A 23,127-nucleotide genomic window follows, 5' to 3' on the forward strand; every position below is an offset into this window, starting at 1 on the left:
GAGGTGTAGAGAGAGAGGGGTGTAGAGAGAGGGGTGTAGAGAGAGGGGTGTAGCGAGAGGGGTGTAGAGAGAGGGGTGTAGAGAGAGAGGGGTGTAGAGAGAGAGGGGTGTAGAGAGAGGGGTGTAGAGAGAGGGGTGTAGAGAGAGGGGTGTAGAGAGAGATGGATGTAGAGAGAGATGGGTGTAGAGAGAAGGGGGTGTAGAGAGAGGGAGGTAGAGAGGGGGTGTAGATGTTACGAGCATGCATCCCATAGAGATCTGGAATCGGCTAGAAAGGACAGCAGTGCACAGACAGCCGTCCTGCACCTAAATTACAAAAGGAACAAGTTACCTATGCTCGGAGCAGGGGGACGGGGGAGAAGTGGGGAGCTAAAGTAAGGAGAGGCTCCCTGAGCGGACGTGTGTGTGGGGGGGGAACGATAAGCGAGGAGACCTCTGTGTGCAGGGTAGTGCCTGGAGACTTTCTTATCTTTAGAGGGGCCATCTGTTCTGGGACAAACCACTGTTTGGGAATACTGAGCGGAGGACTCCAGACCAGTTCTATGGGTAAAAATATACCTGTGGAACAGCACAACACCGGGCCATAAACATACAAAGCAAAAAACAAAGCTGCTAAAGCGTGGAGATCAGCGAAATGCATATTTTAAGCAACACATACAGTGACAGTCACAGGTCATGTAAACCACACATTAAATCCACGTTTCCCAGGTCCCTTGCGTGTATCTTACCACTGTTCTATTTTGCAAAGGAGGGATGGAGTGGTGAGTCCAAGTGGAGAGGAGCAACAGAGATTCTCGAGAGGAAAAGAAAGGGATTCCTGTAGGGAAGCTTGAAAAGTCAGTGATCGTGGCTGGTGAGTAATCCAGGGGACGAGAAAGGGGGCCTGGGTTTGAGGTAGCGTCTCCTAAAAATGCGGGAGGTGGGGGGACATCGGCGCTTAAATGTTGCTACAGAGGCAGCTGCCAGGGAATAGCTTCTAAAACTAAGCGAGATACACAGTATGAAGGAGCATACCAATTTTGTATTCCAATAGAGAGGGGCCTCGTGATTGCCAAGGGGGTGCGGTATGGGAGTAGGAATTGCCGAGGGTAATTGATACATATAGCGCAGTAGTCAAGACAACTCTTCTTGTAAAGTTTCAACCCTCACTTTAATTTAGAAGAAGCTCTCTGCATTGCGTGGTGGGGGGTGGGGCAGCGGGCGGATTCCTTTGAAGTCTGATGGGGGGTGGGGGACGAGGGAGCGAAGTAAGCGGCTGGACAGAAATCACATTTCCTGATCCATTCCCAGGTTCAGTGTCTGTGAGCCCTTGGGGAGTGCTCCCAAATCTGCCGGTGTCCGTGTGAGAGAGACAAGCAGGGGAGGGGAGTGATATAAAGAAAGGTGGAAGAGAAGGGAGGCCGCGAGGGAATGAGCGAGGGTGGGAAAGAAGCAGGGAGTGAGAGAAAAGAGGAAGTGGAAGGACGGCAGAAGCAATGATAGAGAGAAATGAGGCATAAAGGCGATGAAAGAGAAGTAAGAATGGGAGAAAGAGTGAGGGAGTAAGGAGTGAGCGAAAACAAGGAATGTGAGGGAAGAGAACAAGTGGCGACAAGAGATTGAGGAAGGTAGTGAAGGGGAAGAAGCGAAGAAAAAGGGGAATGTAAAAAATTAAAGAAGGAAGGTATATTGGAAACATAGAAGGAGAGAGGGAGAAAAGATGTGAAGGAGCGCGAGAGAAGAAGGAAAGGAGAATGTGAGGCTTAAGGACGAAGGGAAGGCAGGAGGGGAGACGAGAAAAAAGAACTGTAGCTGAATGGAATGAAAAATACAAGAAGGGAAGGGAGGAAAAGAAACAAGCTCTCCGCATTACGTGGCGGAGGGGGGCAGGAGACCGGCTTCCTTTGAAGTCTGATGGGGGCGGGGGAGCGGATTCCTTTGAAGTCTGATGCCGAGGCTCAGACAAATGGTGTGCGAAGTGGCTGACGATGTGCACGCGCCTGGCTCACATGAACTGTACCTAATCCGCAGTTTGGGTACACTTTTGAAAGCCTTACTATAATATCGCCAAACAATGCCTGAGGCTCAACCTAAAAATTAGTGCTGTCATGTGAGCCTGCCACGTTAATCCCACCCATTAGCTGAATTCTGAGTGAGGTCACTGTCATGGCCTCTGCACTTACAAGATCTGTCGATGCAGAAACAGGAAAGCTGCATGCAACTGCGTCCACTACCAGAACTGCACAAACAGTGAGCAGGTAAAAGTAGGACCTAATTGTAAGTGGAATGAGGGTCTGAAAGTGCAGTAGAGAGTTGACTCTGCCCCTTGGTATACACCCGAGCTGAAATTATTAAGGAAGGGATGTCAAAAACTGGAGCGCTCCTGGAGGAAAGACTCGACGAGATCCAGAAAAGATGAATATCGCACCGCCATGAGAACATACAAAACGGCCCTGCGTAACACTAAGAGGCATTTCTTTGACAAAAGAATTAAAAATTCCTCCAATTCCTCCAATTCCTCTAGAGAAACCTTCCTCATCATTAAGGAATTGCTCAAGGTGCCGGACCCCCCTTTGGCTTAAGACACCTCTGAGGCCAAATGTAACAAATTGGCGAACTACAGAATATTCAGAATATCTTAACTACCCTGCCCCAAGTCAATCACGGAATAAACTTAAGCAGTCAGCCAGCAAAACCAGTCATTCAGCTGGATACCTTTGGTCCAGTGTCAGTGGACGAGGTACTCAACACTTTGGCCACCATCAAAAGTGGCTCCCCTAGCGACCCGGTACCCATGCGTATCCTAAAAATGATTGCACCCACCATCGCCACGCCTGTTACTGACCTTATTAACGCCTCGCTCCTTCAGGGAGTGGTTCCCCCTGGGTGGAAGAGAGCCATTGTCAAAGCCCTTCTTAAAAGGCCGCTCCTAGACCCAGCGGAATCGGGAAACATCCTAAACCACGATGTTTAAACCACGACTCACCTGAACAACGAGGAGAGAATAACGAAGACTGCTGAACAACGTCGGCCGGAACAACGAAAGGCTGAACCACGAAGTATAACGTATCCTGTTAACGTCACTTGTCCGAATTAAGGGAAGATTAGGGGGGGTGAGGGGGGGTCTCCCCCCCCCAAAAAAAAGGATACATTAAAAAAAAAATAATAATGGTATGCGTTGTCAAAGCATACTAACATAGAACATTTAGATCTTTTTTTTTTAACAAAGTGGTTCACGCAAGAAGAATTGCAAGTACAATACTGCCATCTAATGGCCAAACACGAGATGTTTAATTTCGTGGTTTAGGAAGTCGTGCTAAAAAAGGTAGTGGTTAAAAATAGATCGTGGTTAGGCTTTCGTGGTTAAGGCAGTCGTGGTTTAGGCAGTAGTTGTTTAGACATACAACCAGCGGAATCGGCCAATTATAGGCCAATCTCCCTACTCCCCGGACTTAGTACGGTCACGGAAAGGCTAGTCAATAAAAAACTCTCCCATTTCCTGGAATCCAACAGCCTTCTCCGGAACTCGCAAACTGGCTTTCGCCCTGGACAGGGTACGGACACCGCCCTTCTGGCAGTAGTTGAGGAGGCCAGATGCATTTTGGATTCAGGAGGATCAGTGGCAGTGATCCTCCTGGATCTAAGTGCGGCCTTCGATAATGTTACCCACCAGGTCCTTACTCAGCGACTGACTGTCATAGGGGTGGCAGGGACAGCCTTGTCCTGGCTCACGTCATTTTTTAGCAATCGCACCTTCCAGGTTTGGGAGAGCAACACACGATCAGCGGCAATTCCCCTCCAGTGCGAGGTACCACAAGGCTCCTCCTTAAGCCCCACATTATTTAATGTATACATGGCCCCACTGGAGGAGGTTGTCGCCCCGTTCGGTGTCAAGATCGTGAGCTATGCCGACGACACCCAACTGGTCGTCTCCCTTTCCCAACCTGACCAGGGACCGGGCACCCTCCACACCTGCCTATCAAAAATATTCACTTGGATGTGTGAATCCTCCCTGAAACTGAATGGGTCTAAGACCGAGATTATGCTACTAGGGCACAAAGGATCCACCCTCACTCCGAACATCTGGCCCACCTGTCTGGGAGAGCCCCCCTCCCCAAAAGAGGAGATCAAAAGTCTGGGGGTCTGGATGGAACAGGACCTCTCTTTTAAGACCCAAGCTAAAAAAATAGCGGGAGCCTGCTTCGGCCTCCTCCGATCGGCTCGGAAAGTTCTGCCTCTCCTTCCGCAGCCCTCTCGGAAGCTACTTATCCAAGGACTGATCCTGTCCAGATTGTATCACAGCAACGCTGTCTTCCTTGGGGCACCGGAAACCACCTTTAACAAGCTCCAACAGATCCAGAACGCTGCAGCACGACTCCTCACGGACACCCCAGCTAGAACATCAGCTAAACCAGCACTCAAACTGCTGCACTGGCTCCCAATACGCGAAAGGGTAAAGTTTAAATCCCTGTGTCTAGCACACAAATTGTTGCAGGATAAGGGCCCCCCAATACTAAAGAACCTAGTCGTGCCCTACAAAGCCAACAGACCACTCCGCTCAGATCACAAACGCCTAGTCACAGTGCCCAGAGTAAAAAAGGCACGAACAGGAGGACAGCGATTCTTGGTTAACACAGCCAAACTGTGGAATGCCCTTCCCCTCAAAATCAGGACCGAATCCTGCCATCTGCGATTTCGGAAACTCCTAAAAACCCACCTCTTCCCTTGACCCTTCCCTTTCTTCCTGACACCCCCTCTGGTCTCTCTGTTTTGGTTGAGCGCTGGGATGCTTCCGGGTTACTATGCGCTCTATAAATCCGCATTCAATTCAATTCTGTATAAACTTAAAACTTTTGCTGAGTGAACTAGGAATTGCTGAAGGCTGTTGGAACTGGTTTGTAAATCTAGACAGTGGGGTACATTTGAATGAACTGCACCTTTGCCTTATCTGTGCAAATTTCCCTTGATATATACTGGGGACTGTTGAGATTAGGAAACTCCAGAAGCGCGGAGAGAGTACCAAAAGGGATATAGCACCTCAATGAATATATCTCAAATAAGATTGCAACTGTATAACTGAGAACCCAATTGAACTGTGAAGTATTTTCCTCATTGTGAAATTTTAAGTACTGTCTTTTCACTAAAAGATCTGCACTAAGCTGAAGAATGTTATTCTGGCTGTTGGGTAACTGGTGAGTTCTGACCTCTTGTCCCCCATACAATCTCTCTCAGAAGCCTTTGACCGCTCGCCTTTGGAACCCTGACATTGGGAAAAAGGAGTACTTGGCCCAGTTTGCAGAGCCATAATAAGATGGTCCCTAGGGACAGTACTTGCAAATTACCTCAACCACCCTGGTTGGGACCTATTAGTCCCTGTCTAACCTTGGGCCCCCAAACAGAATCTGACACTGGAGGGGTGTGTATATATAAACATGTAAGCACAACTGTATATGCTTCTTGAATGTGAACTTATCTTGTGGAATGGCTATCCTTTTGACCATATGATTGCAGTTTCCATTAACTCTCTCTACAAGTATGCTGCTGTTATCCTTTAGACAACATAGAGCTTCATATGTCCTTGTGATCTCCTTGACTAGCCATAAACTGGATGTGCTATTTTGTCTTAGACATCACGAAGACTTTATAAATGTTACAAAGAGAATCGATTCCAGAGTGAAACTTCAGTGTTGCTCTTTGGATCAATTCTCCATGAATCATCAGCTACACACGCAGACACCTTCCTCCCTCCATCTGTCAACCTCAATCCGTCTCTCTCATCCAATCCCCACTCACTCGCTCCACACCACCTTCTACTACATCTCCACCTCCTTACACCACTCCCCCCTCCCCCACAGAATGAGTTACCGCTCCATGATCGCTTTTATTTGGGTGCCTCTTGATGTTGTATAGGAAGTCTTGAGGCACACTGAGTTCTAACCATGAAAGATTTATTGGCTGAGTCAAGAACAATACAACAAATTTCAGCATAGACAGAATGTGAGAAAGCAAGACTAAACAAAGGTGCAAATCACACAGTCTTTGCTAATGATTCATGAAACATGATGGTAAGGATGCACAACCAGCAACACTGTGTTGCACCTAAAAGCAGGGCCAGGAAAGAAGATGCATTCATCTCAGGTCATCAGATGCTTTGCCTATGCGGACTGAGCAAAGCCCACTCTGTTGTTGGTCATGTCGTAGACCGTGTAGTACTGGCGGAGGAAGACATCACCCAGAATCCAGAGAGGCTGGCCGTTTTGAGATGGCAAGTAGGTCTCCTCCACGTTCACGGAGCAGTAACCATTGTTCTAAGAAAGAGGAAGAGGAACCAAGATGATTGACTAGTCAAGAACAAACAAGTAGACTCTGCAAGGTGCACAGCTCAACATTCGGTGGAATTCATAACGTCATAAAATGCACCACAAACTATTTTGTTTTTTCTTTTGTGTACTCCACCACGTTATGCTGTTTTTATCTTAGTAAAGGATTTAGCATATTAGACAGCAAATTTGCTTGAAGGGCTAGAATAACCTCAATCTTGGAGGTCCCCGACAGCAAGATAAGGTTGACAATATCTAATTCTGTGACATCACTGCAATGCAGCTCTCTAGGTATTCCTCATTCAATACCTAAAACAAAGGCTGTCGTGGTGGTGATAGGGTGTGATGACACGTCACATGTGGAAATTGCATCTTTTGTATATCTGTGCAATGTTATCCTCGGAATGTTTTCAGGAGTCTTGCCTTTCCCTTCTCCAACACACACTCCTTTTATACATATTTCATGAATTACACCTTAGTGACATTGGGCTCTTAAAGCGTGAATAGTACATTATCCGGCCACTCATCAATTCCTTGACTTGTGTCCCATCCATGATTGAAAGGTTATCCCACATTTGAAGAAAAACTTAAAGTATCACTAAATTTGTCTGCACCAGAGGAAGACTGTGTCTGGTACAGGTGAGAATCTGCCTTTCTCAGAAGTGTCCTATAGTCTCCAATATGAAATAAATAGATGGCAAACCATTCATACCTGGATGATGTAGGCAGATGGCGGGATCGCAAAGGAGTAGCCGTTGATGTAGAAGGTGATGGTCGGCAAGTTCTGCACATTATTGCAGTTCACAAAATACTGCAGAGGAAGAAATGAAAGTGTGTGTTGAGGTGAAATCAAATGAAAATATAAAATGGAGCCTCACATCTGTTCAAATAGCTGATCTCCTTTGCTCCATGAATTAATTGTTCAGGGCATATATCAACCATCCTGCCCATTAGCCACTGCCCACGTCTCACTGATCTCAAGATATGATGAATTATTTACCTCAAACAAGCACGTGGCCTCGAGTCATGGCAATGCCTTCCACGTCTGGTGGTAGTTAGTTGGCGTCAGTGGGAGCAGTACAACAATCACTCACATTGACGTTGGTCCCCTTCTTCTAGAACTGTACCCCGATGGAAACTATACAAAGTACCTAAACCCAAATCCTCACTCTCTCTGCTTATGTCTATCAAAATATGTCACTGGTAGCACAGTACTGTCTCTTGAATCCTGTACTAGAACAAGTCAAGATGGAGGCTTCAGTAGTGGAGAGGACACATAGCTACTGACATTATATGTGAAGCCCCAGCCATACCGGCCTTCCCTGTTTCCTCTACCTGTTGTAACCAAGCCTTTATCCCACACTTTTACTATGATGTGTCTGCCATAGCCCTTTTCAAATTATGTTTCTTTTTTTGCCATGGCCATTTCCAATACAATGTAATTTTATACACACCGCAGTTCAAGTGAAGAAGAACTTCTGCATGTCACTTCTTGTTTCCCAGCCCCCCTACTCCAATTAACCCCAGGACAACTTGAAACTCCTGACACATTTTGGTAAGGCTGTGCCTGTGCTCGAATATAGTCGCCTTTCTATGGTATGTACTTCTTGAAAGTTGACTACCTCTGTCATATGCTCTCTCTACCCTCTCTGAATCCCTCTTCCTCCTCAGGTATAAACATTTCTCGCTATTGTCTTACTTTCCCATCCACTATTCTCCCAATGTTATTGTTCATCAGATTTAATGCCTACAATGTAAAGATCTGCTATATTGTTGTATTGATGTAATGGGTCTGCAGCAATTAAATGTCTTTCTCATACTGCCCCTCACTCCTCTCTTACACACTCTTTCGATGTACACAATGAATGTATCATGTAGATACAGTCCTATTGCTGTGTCTTTTCTGACAACTGTCTTTACATCTGACACTACCTCTGCACTTCTCTGTAGATTCAGCAGAACCGTGGTTCAAATATAGCTCCTACTTAAACCAAACATCTCATTACTTCTTTAGCTGGCATGAATCAATGGGGCAAGAAGACCCTGACCAGTAGATAATGCACATCCCCAGGTCTCTCTCTCATTACAATACACAGCTTCTCAATGTGCCCTCTTCCTGCACCTGATTAGTCTCCCTCACAGGGGAGCAGATTTACTAACAATTAAAGCAACGCAACGCAGCAAGACAACTTGCTGCACTGCGTCGCGTGACAGTGAGAGAAAGCAGGAATACGCGATATCTACTAAGGTAGAATGCATTACTGCTCTCTCCCTGCACTGGTGCACTGAGTGCAGCCCAGTGCTAATGTAGGCACTCTTGTGCCATGGTGCAAGGGTGCCTGTGTGCTACGGGCAGGATTGTTTTTGTGAAGGAAGGGACACCTTCCACCCACAAAAACAATCCTCTGAGGGTTTTTCCTCTTTCTATGTGTGCTGCAGTATCCATCACACGTAAAAAGAGGAAGAAAAAATGAGAAGTAAACATATTCCTCTTCATCACGCCTCACCTGGGAATGCGTGGCATTTTGACGCATTTCCAGGTTTCCTAGTGTTAGTATCTGTGAATGTGCCAAATATCATGAGTGGATGCGTAGGAATTCCCATGGTCCACACATAGAACCCTTTCTCAGGGTAGAGTAACAAAAGGCATTGACTTGTGCTGCCTGGCATTTCTCCAGATTTGCTAAGCCATGCAGAGCCATGCAAGATGGCTTTGCGTGGCTTAGCAATCTGACTGAATCCCTTGTGTTGCATTGGCCGCCTTCTAAGACACAATGGCAATTCAAGAGCTTTGTCAATCTGAGCCTTGGTTTCCATTGAAGTACTTCGGTAGGTTCAAGATACCTCCAACTTGCACTGAGTGACTCCCACAAGATTGGTCATCAGGCACCACAGGCACTGATTCCAGCTTGTGCATGGTTGGTGGTTGAAGCCCCTTCCATTACATTCCAAGAGTTCTTCTAGGCACCTCTGTGGATTCAACACTCACCCCATTTTGAGTCTGCTGTGCGCCCAGTGTCTGTAGTAGGCTCCCCATATACTGCTGAGGGATGGTAAGGGGTCCGGTCCCAGTGTCCATGATCCCCTGGCAGCCATTGCTGCACCAACCGGTGGACTGTCCGTTGATGGAGAACCTGAAGAGAAAATCACAGGACTGATTATATGAGCATGTTTCTTACCCAAGAGGACAACTCCCTCCATCACAAGACCTTTAAATCATTTTGGTGCTTGTAAAATGCAGAGTTATTTGAAATCATCAAACTTGCAATTGCTACATCTCCCTGAAGTTTAAAAAAAAGAAGTTTGAAAAGTTAGCGCTGTTGCAATTGTTGGGCTATTCCAGATTTTGAAGAAAAAAACTTTTGCAAAAGTCAGAACGAGTAGATCTTATGGAACATCTTTTATTTCCTGGAAAAAGGTGAGATTTCCTTTTACGAGAAAGTGATACTGAATCATAAATAAATGTTATCACATTTTAATCAGCACATTTACTTTCTTGAAACGCCTTAATAAAATTGCATTACCAGGAACTTTTGCCAATATCCAAGTAACTTTAAAAACATTGCATGTCCCTAATATTGCTGCATGCCTAAAGGGATGGATACTGGATTAAGAGGTACATCTAAAAATGTCTAGGAGAGTTGTGAAAGTAGTGCAAGACTTAGAAGTATGGGAAAATACAACAAACATATTACTAATCAACATGACTCTATAGAAGGTAATCGCACACAAACCAACATGGAAGATTAACACATGGCCATGACCTGGTGGGGGCGAGAGGTGGAGACCACTTGCTAATGGGAATGGAACACATTTAAGTAACCTGGCTAAAAACTAGATATTGCTGTTAAGTACTGAGGTCTTGAATCCGTTACAGGGCTTCCGCCGGGGCGTTTAGGAAGAATCGTACTATCATAATACTGTATTTAGGCACTTAGGACAAGTGTGAACTGTGTTTTTGAAAAGTGATGTCTGTCATTTGTACATGAAAAAATCAAAATATATATCTTTGAAAAAAAACTTAAGAAAACTTTCAATAAGAAATTGAGATGAGTTGCTTAAACAACGGATCTAGGAAACACTTCTTGGTAATTCCCATTTATGCTGTACGTTTTGCAGAAATTTTCTTTTTGAATGTGAAAAATGTTGCCATTTGAGTAGCAAGCAAATATTTTGAAACATAGAAGCGTAGATATGCAAATTTTCCAGCTATGCCGAATATCACTAGCGGGATGAGTGGTTGTCAAGCGGGATTGGAAGATATGTGTCTGTTATCTGGAGCCTATGCTATACCTTGCCAAAACTTTGAAGTCTCCCTTTCGATTTTATAACTTATAAGGACGCTGAAATAATAAAAGATGGCATCTGCTGAATGTGAAGGGGGTGGTCCTAGCTAGCCAGTGGGCGTTTTTTTTAATGTCAATTTTTAATAGCGCACTTATTACCTGTGAGGCTATCCAGGCGAATGATGGGGATTCCTCTTCATAATTATCTTAAAGGGCCACACATTTACTTTCCTGGGATCTAGAAGTTATTTCTTGTGGAAGTCACGTTGTATGGCCCTCCAGCATAAGAATGTAAAGTGGAAATAAACTAATACTAAAATCGAATCATTATTGAACGGGGAAGAAAAGCTGGTCATCTGGTAGTGTTTAGACCCCTTCTCTATCAGATTCTTGTTTGTCGGTCCCCATTTGTTTCCAGATTTCTTCATTTAACTTTATTCTCTCTGTCCATGAGGACTGACATCTCCAGGTCTCGTCTGTCTCTATTAAACAATCTGTTGACTGGCCAAAGGATGGACATGGAACCGTCCATTTATCACATTAGAGAAAGCACCAGATATGCAAAAGAATTGTTGATAATGCATGAGCTTGATGGATCAATGTTCAAACTGATGAGAACAGTCCATAAGTTGACTTTGATGCCACAAGCGACTCAGAGAGGGCCATGTCATGTTTCCGCACTACATAATGTGACCAACTGTCTGTAAATTTCACTAACCGCCCGTAATTTGGACCTCACGTCCGTTGTCCGTGAGGATCCCTTTTACGGTCGCCTTTTGTCCGTATTTATGGCCATTACAGTGCTCAGCACTGCTCCTCTGCGAGAAGTCTCAACTCCCTGATGGGGCAGCCTCACACTCATCCTCTGAGCACAAGAGCAGCCCCACCCCGCCCATTGTCATTCTGTCTGCCAGCAGATTGCTACATACAGAATGACAATGGGCCAACCTGGGCTTGTAAAACATGTGGTGGCCTCCTCCTGCCTCAGTGTACAGCAGAGCATTCTGTTTGATGGATAAAAGGTAAACTGCCCATGCTGCAACGTGAGAAAACAGTTTATATAAAGAAGCCTGTGAAGCAAGTTAAAAAGAACGGGTTATAGTTCTGTCACTGTCTCTTCATTTTAGAACTGACACATTTTCAATATTATATTCAACAAAGCCATGGTTGCTACTTTTTTATTTTAAGGAACTAACAACCATTGACAAAGCCAATAGTCCTGGCTTGTTGTTGGTGTAATGATACTTGCTGTATTATATATCTGGATGCAAGGACAGAAACAACAACATACTAGTCGAGAGGAACACTATGCTGAGCACAGATTTTTAGCCGAGGTGTTTTAAGCCACGCCCTTAATTACATCAAACACCCCCTTTGAAGAGACTCCCCAGTTTTTTCTTTACCCCACTTAAAACCCTGGAAAAAACACCATATCACAGCCACCTCACATCCTGGCACTGTGCATCATGCATGACTTCTACGTTTTCAGATTGCCTTTGTGCAGGGGCATAGTGAACCCTCCCTCAACCCACCCCAAAGGGTGAATGGGTGGAAGGATAAGTGACTGGGTGGATGGATGGATGGGTGAAAGGGTAAATGGCTGAATGGATGAGTGAATAGATGGATGGGGTGAAAGGGTGGATGGATGAATAATGGATATCACTCAGATTATTGATAGTGGCTGAGACTGAGATGTGTAGAAATTCATAGTGATGTCGGAAGGGGAAGAGTTTTGTGGGTTGTAAAAGTTTGTTGTGGTTTAGGTTTTGATGCAAAGTTAAGAGATTAGAGGGAACCCGTTAAATATGAGCGATGATAGAACAAGACATGCATAAAACTGGGACGCATTTTGAATTTTGGAATAAGCGTCATAACCGAGGTACTGAGTTTTTGAGTTAACGCTGTGTTTTTTTAAGACTTGTAGTGAATCCCTGATGAAGGGCGAAGATTATGCCTGAAATGCATTGGCTACGAGGATGTTTTTAAATGTATTCGTCGTGTTGCAGTAGAAAGGCCTGGATGGGCAATCTGCAATATTTGAAGTGGTCTAAATGCATTAACTGTCACACGTGTGAATGTGAAAAACTGGATTGAAATCGTTCTGATCTATGGATTAACTGGACATTAAAAGAAGTGAATTATCAGAAAAATTGAGTCACCCTTTCTTTAAGGATTAAGGCTGTGCGTTCGATAGGAGCAGCAAGGCGCTCCACCTGTGTTGAGGATATAGATGGGCACACAGATGGAAGGACAGAATGAAAGGTGAAAGACTAAATGATAGATAAAAGAATGGTTACACCTTGTTGGGGGGAGTTGTTAATGGGGGCTGGATCTGCAAATTTCCTTGTATATCCAGTAGTTTTCTATCAACAATAAAAGCGGGCTCACTTACATTATGTGTAGTTCACCATTGTCTGTTGACTAATACCTGCTGGAGCGAGATGCGAGATGAGAGTTTTGAATCGCCTAAGTTAGCAAGCTGTGGGCTTCCTGAAAAAACGTGAAGTGCACGATTGTCTCAACCTAATATAAACTTATTTTGACTTGTACTTAAGTGGTTGTCTATTTACTTGCTTTTTATACTATTGCGCGACCTCCTCTGAAGTGTCTGTAAAAACCTACCTTTTGTCCTGAATTTTGACCTCATGTCCTGAGTTTTTGTCCCAAATTTTGACCCTTTGTCCTGAATTTTTACACTCACTGTCCTGAAATTGCACCCATGCCAGTTGGTCACCCTAGCTCTACAGGTGCCACTGTGGACACCACTGTGACCCGATGGTCTGGTTAAGTCTGCTTGTTTAAGTGGATAACTATGGGGGTGGTGCAGGGTGAGAGTATGGAGCACACTTCGATTCATTGACCCTTCAAGACACGCTAGTGATGTCTGAGGAGAGAGCTCCTGGCTTGGTGGAGAGGGGACGAGCGGCAACCCCTGCATCAGAAAGGGAGCAAACCTGGGAGTTTTGGGACGGGGGGTCCCGTCACTCAGGGTTTGCCAGGGACTTGTATATTCATACCAGTTGTACGTTTTCAAACCTGGACAGACTTTCGGAAAAAATGTGATGATGTATTGACAGTTCAGTCCCCTAGCCATAGGGCTGGGGCACAGGAAGTCCCACGTGGAGCTGCACTCTGGCATGTAGCTGACTCCGCCCCTTCCACCTGCGCTTCCGGATTCACAGTCCAGTCGGGAAGTCTTTATTATGTGTTCCACTGGGAAAGATTCATTTTGAGATCCATGACTGTGATTGGTCAGATTTCAGGAAGGTCCTGTTTGGCGCAAGGCTTACCCATCGATCCCGATCTGCCAGTAGAGCTGTCGAGTGACGGGCGCCCAGACTATCTGTCCTGAATACAGGCTGTTGTCCACACCTCCGAAGATGATCTGTCCGGATTGGCTGTGGAGGCACAAAGTGAAAGAAAATTATTGGCTGAACAAATTATTAATGCGACACTTGGGAGGAAGGGGAAGAGGGGAGGAGACCACAAAACAGAAATTGTGTGTAAAAGGTCGCTTTATTGAAACAGGTGCACATAACAATTTAAACATCCCTGGCAAACTGCCTCACAAAACTATAAACCTCACTAATACAACTGCATACCTGACCCCTCACCCCGCCCCTAAAATTTCCTTGAACCCGCCCCATCCATACATTACAATATTATAACGCAATACAAAACAATAGACAGCATTGCAATAAATGATAATCCCCTTAATTCAACACTTCCCTTAAACAACTTCCCCTGCCTGCCTCTTTCACAACTGTAAATCCCCCAACGTGTCTAACCAAACTTAAATAACCGGCCTACCCTTTTCCTGTCGATAACCCAACCTCAACAATGCCCAACAACCTATGCCAACCCTGGAAAACTTCCAATAACCCCCGCACAGCACCTGTTCCAAGCAACAATACATAGTCAAACCCCTGCACACCTGTCCCAAAATAAAGCTGCACCAAAAATGAAAAAAACAAAACCTGAACCCCAGAAGCCACAAAATATATAGGATGATAGGGAGGGCAAAAACTAACTACCACAAATGCTCCCAGCCACCAGGTCACTAAACCTAAAATGGTGGCTGGGAGCTGGAGCCCAAAGCATTTATGCTTGGGCTACAAAATTTACCAGCCCAAAACAAAATGTCCGTCCTGAAGCTTGCCCGCCCTGCCCCTACCAAACCACCCAGGGGGGAGACCTCCCTGCGGTCGGCTACCCACCCAAACCCCCCTTGGGCACCTCACTCGTTTTTATGAAGAAGCTACCCTGTGAGTCTGAATCAGTAATACTTCTAGAACATGCACCCCTCTGGGGCTTCCATGATTGCAGCAAACCCTGCTTTAACTACATTATTATTTACAAATTCCTGATTTACTAGGGTGGATTCATGGTGCATTTTCTGTAACAAAATATTACACTACAAAAGATTAAGTACCTTTACTCATCAGTTAAAACATCACTCATTTTCGAGAAAGAAGGTGTGTTGTTATGGAATATATATTAAACTGCAAAGTATATATTTCAAGTTGGAGAATTATTTGAGGCAAAAAGAAGGCACAACACATACAAGCCCTCTGTAAGCTTCAGAAGACAGAAGAGGACAAGCAAAGGCAGCCGAGGGACAGAAAAGGCGGCAACACTGAAGTTTCCCTCTAACAGAAGAGGACCAGCAAAGGCAGCAACAGTGAAGCTTCCCTCGGACAGAAGAGTGCACCTGAGTAACAGTGAAGGTCATGCACCGTTGCCAATGCCTTCACACAGGAGCTCACCTGCCCATGTAGACGCTGAAGATAGGGTTGGTGAGCAGGTTCTGCTGCAGCATGCCTTGCATGACAGTGGTGGCGCCACCTGCTGACATGGCGGGGTAGGCCATCCCAAAGATCCCATCGAACTTGGAATAGTAGAAGCTGCTTCCGGTTTCAGAGGTGGTCAGGCCGACCTCCTGGTTTGTGAGGGTCAAGCCTTGGACCTAAAAGAGTTGGACAGGTAGACATCATTAGGGTGTTTTGGGCAAAAGACTTGCAGGGTGCAGGGCAAAAGCAGAGCAGTACGGCAATACATTGCGCAACTTAAATAACAGTTTACAGGCGGAAACAGAGAGGCCCCAAGGAACTTAGAGAGAAATAGGGGCACATTTTGTATAGGCAGTGCCTGATAAAAGGCCGTAGGTTTGGGGCAGAGTCATTAATATGCCCTCTGTTGCACACCACTGACTTCTCTGGCCATGGCATCACTGACACTGATGGCCCGTTCATCTCCTTATTGTACAATGGGCCTGCCGTCCTTCAGATTCTTCCATAGGCCTTATCATTCACCCTGTCTACCTGTTGCGTGGGTCATGAGTTTCATAGGTAACTTACAGATACGGTGTCATAGCCAAAGATGCCATTGACGCTGCCACTGCCGTAGGACATGGTGAACTGCTGGTTGTTAGTGCTGTAGGTGGATGACTGGCTGGGGTTGAACAGGTTGTGGTTGGCTGCAACAAGAAACAGAAAGTCAACATTTTAGACTGTATGTCATGGAATTGCAGAAGGACTGTAAGGGAGAAGGCTTTGAGATTTGCGGGTGAAGTTACCCGAAGTGGCTTGCACTATGTGTGCAAATTTGCAAAATTCCACCAAATAACGTGAAATATTCAACACTCTGCAACATAACATCACACCTCCATTGGGAGCGCAATAGGTTGAATCAACATGTTTTGTGTGATAAATACTCACTGCAGGCCTGGCTCTGGCAGTACGTTGAGGCAACCCACAAGTTGGATGAGCCAGTGTCAAAGAGGACCAAGAAATTTTGGGCTGGTGTTCCAATGCTGATCTCACCAAAGTAGTATGTCTAAAAGAGAGAATATGAGATGAGACTAGGGGATCTACATGTCTTGATTCGATAGCACCGATGATCTGACCAGGCAGACGGGAGAAGGGCCTTTATTGGCAAGGGAAGAGAGAGACATTTCTACAAAAAGAAGAGACATTGTTTTGGGGTGGGATTGCAAGCAGTGGTGTACGAGTGAGTGGGAATTGAAGAATACTCAATACGTGCATTGGAAAGAGTCAAATGAGTGCTCAGCCTACACGAAACCTAGGATTATGACTAGCTACTGGTCTATATGATACTGGGAACTTTGATGGTCCCTTTCATAGCTGGCCATTAGCATTGGGGGAGTTCAGGATGGGATATGCCCAGTGGTAACCTGTGATTGGTCGATGTTACACCAGGAGGTTCAGGATAGGATTCCATTGGAAATGAGCAATATGAGACCAGGAATTACAAGATGGTGCACCGTTGGGAATTGCTTAATATGACTCCTGAGAGGTCAAGTTGGTGTCTACTATGAGACTGATGGTGGCTGTGATTTTGCTAGTTAAAACATTGTCACTTTATGGGAATGGCGAGTGCTACACTGGAGTTTAGGATGATATTTGCTATGCTACTAATGAATTCAATATCACTCAAAGAAACCCATTATGTCTGATGTCACACACTGTGGAGGTTAGACTGTTGTGTGCTATGGGATGGGTTTTTCTGTTTCTGAGAGTAGCCATGTGCTCCAGAAATGGTAGCTCTGCTGAAATGCTGGGAAGGGTCTCATGCAAGGAACTACGTCAGCCAAGCAGTGCCTCTTACTCACATCCATATACATGGGCTCGTAGGCGATCGCAAAGTCATTCTTTCTGTTGAAGTTGTACTTCAAGGCTGGGTCCCTCTTGTGGGTTTTCATGAATTGTTCCAACACGCCGTGGTCACGCATGTTCTCCCGGATAGACTTGTACCTATGCAGAGGGACCCTAGGCAGAGAAAAGAATACCAGGGACGTAAGTTGGCTGCAGAACCAAGTAGTCCGGGCACAAAAAATCAGGTCATTTTTTGGACAAGATTACCCGTTTTGGAATGTGTTGGGCTAGGAGCAGAATTAGATGCATGCCAGTCTGGCCACGACATGCGAGTGACTCTTACTCAAGCCCCTATGCTTTCATAGGCATTGGTCTGAGAGGAAAAGTTCTGCCTGCCACTAGATCAGTCGACTTCTGTTCGTTTCATTAACTCTTTCATGATTTTACAGTTGTCAATTTGCCCAAGTTCAAGGATATACATTTAACACTAAATAGTAGAATAATTAAGACACACGAATGAAGAGTGGGGCCACTTTAGGAGAGAGATGAGGGGGTCGGTTGGCTGTCAAACTACCAATAAGAATGCATCATTTCTAATTGGAAACCTCTCTGGTCTTTACGATTGGTAGACATTCCCCATTATTATGAACCAAGGAAGCATCATCAAGGTAAATAGCACCATTTATTTTTATCACATTCACAGGATTAAAGTCTGAGCCAAGAAGACTGTGAAGCAGTGAATTTATTACAAAATTTGAGTGTAAGCCCCCTAACAGATATACATAGACCCAATTTTGTGTTTTCTGGTGAGAGACATTTGAATAGCTCAGAGGTACTTTATGAACTTTAAGAGAGAAGTTAAGACTACTGATTTTACCTCGTTTCCTGCCTCACCTCAACAATGCAGCAAATCAGCTTTACGTGTATACACTGATGTAGTACTATTACTTTTGAAACAAGTTTTCTATGATGTGTAGAAGTGTGTTTTTCTGATATATGTTAAATAGGCCACTTTTTAGCACAAACGCCATCTTGACCAAGATGCAAGTCATCTCTGTCACTCATCCTACTTCCCTCCACTTTCTCTCCTTGCAAACCCTGCGTCACACATTCAAGCTGAGATGTAATGGTTTATTTCCACTGTTACGTTATTCAGCTCTCCATGAACCTTCCCCTGTTCCGCTATGACTTATAACAATCACAAGGTCACCCATTGATTCACTTTGGTCTAATCATTCGCATAATGAATTATTATTAATGTATCTAGTTATATTCCAGCATCTCTGGATGATATTAGCATAGAGGGTGCTAAATAATCATTCATGTAGTCGGTTAGTGCTTGGGTGTTAAGGCAATGCGATGTCTATTTTTTATGTGCTCTGATTTTCTGATGAAATAATACATGTGCTCACATCACAGTAAGACAGTAGTTTCTGTAAATTCATATGCAAAACTATTGTATAAAAAACTTCGATTTTGGGGGGTTTCAGATGGCTTTTCTAGTCTACTAGGGATCCTGTGCGATTATTTCCAGATTTTGCTTCCCATTTGGGACTTAAAATAATTTCAGATTTTTGCATTCTCTGTATACCTACACATTTGAGAACATTTGTGGCCTCTGTACCGCTTATTTTGAATTTTGTGGTAAAACCCTTTAACTTTTCATTGATATAGATCTCGCTGTGTCCACTCAATTAATGTCATTCAAATTGCAATTCCCTCTGGATCTCTCCCCCCCATAACAGCCAGGGGGTCAGGTTACCCTTACCATGCCCGTTTATATATGGAATTTTTTAGACATTTTCAGGACGGGGGATAGGATTTACACAAAGTCACAAAAAGTACACTTCCTGGGTAATGATCTAGCTTTCTGTGAAATTTGGTGTAATTCCATTCAGACGTTATTCCACTGTACACAGCTCCACTTTGCGCACTATAATCTATGCTATACCAGTCTATGCCACTCCACTGTACCCAACTCCAGTGTACATCACTGCACTGAACGCTATTCCACTGTATGCCACTCCACTGTACTCCACTTCAGTATACATCCCTCCACTCTGTGACACTCCAATGTATGGTATTACAGTCTACATCACTCCACTGTACGCTACACCAATTTATACCACGCCACTGTACACTACTGCAGCCTATGCTATTCCATTGTACAACACTCCACTCCACTCTACACTGTTCCACTATATGGGACTCAACTCTTCTGACCTATACTGTACGCTCCTACACTCAATATTATTCTACTCTACACCATCCCACTATACTCTATTCCACTGTACGGCGACTTCACCTGGTTCAAAACCAGGCCGCCCGACTTGTCTACAATCTCCGTAAGTCTCATCACGTCACCCCTTTACTTAAAGCCTTGCATTGGCTTCCTATCTGGGAACGCGCCCTCTTTAAGATGGGTTGCATAACGTTCCAGACCCGGGCAGGGACGGCCCCTGCCTTCATCAATTCTGAAATTAAGGCCTACATCCCCTGCAGAGAGCTGCGCTCCTCCTCCCAATCTCTTCTTTCTGTTCCTCGTTTTAGGAAGAAGAAATCGGGAGGTATGAAATTCTCTACCCTTGCCCCCGCCTTTTGGAATACTCTTCCCCTTACCCTCAGGTCCTCCCCCCACTACTTAGAGTTCCGAAAAGCTCTTAAGACATTTCTCTTCTCTCAAGCTTTTCCACATTAGCGGCCTACTTCCCGCCCTGCCCTTGGGATTGCATCCCTAGCGCCAAGAAACCGCTTGGTAATCGCGCGCTTTATAAATATTTTAAATTCAAATTAAATTCAAATTGTAATGTACGCCACTCCACTGCATGCCACTGGACTCCATGCTATTCCACTGTATGCCACTCCACTATATGCTATTCCACTGTACCCCACACCGCTTTACCCTATTCCACTGCATGCTATTCCACTCTGCACCACCCCACTCTATGCTACTTGGCTGTATGCCACTGGACTTTACGCCGCTATTCCATTCAACCCCACTAAACTCTCCGCTATTCCAGTCTAAGCCACTGAACTCTACGCTACTCCACTTTACACTATTACACTGTATGCCACTACACTTTACCCCACTGCAATGTACCCCACTCCATTGTACTCTATTCCACTCTATGCTGCTGAACTTTATGCCACTTCACTGTTCCACACTGCAGTCTACACCACTCCACTGTGTGCCACTTGACTCTACGCTACTCCACTTTATGATATTCCATTGTATGCAACCCTACTCTATGCCACTCCATTTAACATTGTCCCACTGTGTGCCACACCACTCTATGCCACTTCATTGAATTATATTCCATTCTACACCACTCCGCCCTATAGTACTCCCCTGTATGCCTCTCCACTCTTTGCACTCCACTCGCTACTGCTAAACTTTACGCTATTCCACTCTACACCACTCCATTCTTCACTATTAGACTGTACACAAATACTCTGTACACTATTCCACTGTAACCCACTCACTCTGTAACACACCACGTTACCGTATTCCACTCTACGCCAATGTACTGTACCCCACTCCACTCTTCGTCATTCCAGTCTATGCCACTCCACTGAGTGACACTCTATCTCGCTCCACTACACGCTATTCCACTGCACGCAACTCTACTGTACACCACTCCACTCTACGCTATTCCACTTTATGCCTCTCCAGTCTATTCCACTCTACGCCACTCTACTATACCCAATTCCACTGTTCGCCACTCCACTATATGCCTTTCTACTCTACGCCTCTTCACTATACTCCACTCTACACCATTAGACTCTATGCTAATCCACTCTACCCCATTCTATTATATGCCATTCCAGTGTATGCCACTACAATCTGTGCTTCTCAATGCATGCTATATCACTGAACGGAACTCCAGTGTACGCCATTTCACTCAAGCCTATTACACTGTGGACCACTCCACTCTATGTCATTCCACTCTACACCACTCCAGTGCATCATATTCCATTGTACACCACTCCACTGTAAACCACTAAAGTGTATTACAATTTATGTTATTCCACTGTACACTACTACACTCTACCTCACTTCGAAGTATGCCCTTCACTTTACTACACACTACATACTATTCTGCTCTATGCCACTCCACTCTAAGCCACTCTACTGTACCATAACTCCAAAGGGCAGGGGAGTTATAAGAGTGGCATTTTAATATCTTGGGCCTACATATATAGTAATGAAGGATAAGGGTAATGTGAGAGAGATTTATAAGTACCACAGTGATATGAGAACTGGAAAGAGAGTCAGGGGAAGTAATAGGGAAACCATTAAAAACAAAGAAAGTGAGCAGGTTTCACATGAGGGATAGTTCCATAAAAGGGTCCCAGGCTCAGGGGTCTCAAAAATATCTCTTTCATAGACATGGTTGGTAATGCATTGTATCAGTGGCATAACACAAAATAATGGGGCCCCGTACAAAATATATTCAGAGGCCACATATCTCACAATTATTCATCTGCTGTGGGCTGAATTGCCTCCTCCCCCTGAAGGGTTGGGATCCCGCTGCACCGAAGGGGGTGAAGGGGCCTGTGTTACACCCCTGCATTAAGTCACCTTCACCAGCAGTGGGAGACAAACTCTAAAACAGCTTGAGAAAAGGTAAGAAACAGACAGTAAACGAATCATCATGTGAGAGCAAAGGCATCCGGAGGCAATGTGCAGACTCTGCTGCTATTGCAATGGAACATAAGAGATGGCCTATTGGGTCTTACCTGCAAGAATATCAATGTATTCCTATGTACATTCTTGAGGACACAAGCAGGGGGCTCTCTCTGCATTGAAGTTGTATTGCCTCACCAGCCCCTTTCAGAGCAGGATGCAAACATTGTAGGACTAGACTATCAACGCTTACAACTAAAACTGAACTGCCGCCTATGAATATCCTCAGCTCACACAACTACAAAGACACTGGAGTTCCAGGTGAAATATAGTGCTCCTCTCACCAGGCCCTCTTGGAGTTGGTTGCAGATCATTTCCATGACTAAACTTTCAACTCTTACTACTAACACTCACCATCTGCACAACAGTGACCTTCACAATCACCATCATATGTCTTGATGGACACTCAAACCTCATAGCTCAAATACCTACTTCACGATCCCCTCCGACAGCTGGAGGCAGACCATCGCCAGGATCAGCCACTTCATGGTGCTTAGCTAGATGGGTGAACTTCGGGAAGGGAACTCAGTGTTCGCCAGACCAGGATCTGAGCTCAAGTAAAAGGGCTCAAGCTGCTTCTTTTATACTGAAAATTTGCCCTCTGTGATGCTCTCATCTGCTCCACCCCTTCCACTCAACTCCAACCCACAGTTGTTCCTCTAACAACATTAGCCAATTAACAGTGCTATCTGTGTTTTCCAATTCCAAAGCAAGCATCACCTCAAAGGGTCACTTTGTGCCTTGCAGATAAAAATAATATTTAAAGAATTAGTAATCCTAACGCTAACTTTAAAGATTGTGTTATCTAAAACTTATCAGACCCACTTGAGGCTGCTTTCAGCTTCATGATGCATCTCAAAACTTGTTCCAAATGTCCTTAGTTCTGAATTTCACCGTATAGGCAAATGAGGAACCTTGTTTTAAAGTAACTGAATAACACAATAGTGTTTTTGTAGGAAAAGTGCTAAATACTACCGTTTGGTATGTACCTTGGCCCTGCGAAACCTGCTAAACCAGCTGGTCCGCAAACCCTAGAAACCAGCATTCGCAAAACTAATAGGTCTCGCATATGCATGAGCTTTTGGCTTTGCCAATATTTTTTTTAGCCATGTTTTACAACAATTTTGCAGCTGTTCAGCATGGCTAAAATGAGAGTGGCGTGGAGTGGAGTGTCATAAAGTAGAGTGTCATGCAGTAAAGTGGGTGGGGTGTTATGGAGTAGTGTAGAGAGCTGTGGAATG

The 23,127-nt window shown here is 44.8% G+C and overlaps 1 protein-coding gene across 1 annotated transcript; it reads right to left on the reverse strand.

Annotated features, from left to right (window-relative positions):
- Positions 1 to 5,906: 5,906 nt before the first annotated feature.
- On the reverse strand, positions 5,907 to 22,460 carry LOC147712867 (gastricsin-like). The gene is made up of 9 exons (XM_086923530.1): positions 22,319 to 22,460; positions 17,217 to 17,373; positions 16,303 to 16,420; positions 15,943 to 16,061; positions 15,352 to 15,551; positions 13,876 to 13,983; positions 9,289 to 9,433; positions 7,012 to 7,110; positions 5,907 to 6,287 (listed from the first exon to the last, which is right to left on the reverse strand). Exons 1-9 carry the CDS (start codon positions 22,372 to 22,374, stop codon positions 6,135 to 6,137), a joined length of 1,155 nt encoding a protein of 384 aa, XP_086779656.1. The 5' UTR covers positions 22,375 to 22,460; the 3' UTR covers positions 5,907 to 6,134.
- Between the last annotated feature and the right edge of the window lie 667 nt (positions 22,461 to 23,127).

The sequence above is a fragment of the Lissotriton vulgaris genome, chromosome 5 (assembly GCF_964263255.1).
Source record: "Lissotriton vulgaris chromosome 5, aLisVul1.2, whole genome shotgun sequence".
Taxonomy (NCBI): Eukaryota; Metazoa; Chordata; class Amphibia; order Caudata; family Salamandridae; genus Lissotriton; species Lissotriton vulgaris.

Excerpts from the sequence above, each read along its gene's own strand:
- LOC147712867 (XM_086923530.1), bottom strand. The coding sequence starts at position 22,374 with ATGAAGTGGCTGATCCTGGCGATGGTCTGCCTCCAGCTGTCGGAGGGG. Across the intron at positions 13,984-15,351 it reads TTCAGCGTCTACATGGGCAG|CCAATCCGGACAGATCATCT; the intron begins GTGAGCTCCTGT and ends GTGCCTCCACAG. Across the intron at positions 9,434-13,875 it reads TGGCAGATCGGGATCGATGG|GTTCTCCATCAACGGACAGT; the intron begins GTAAGCCTTGCG and ends TTTTCTCTTCAG.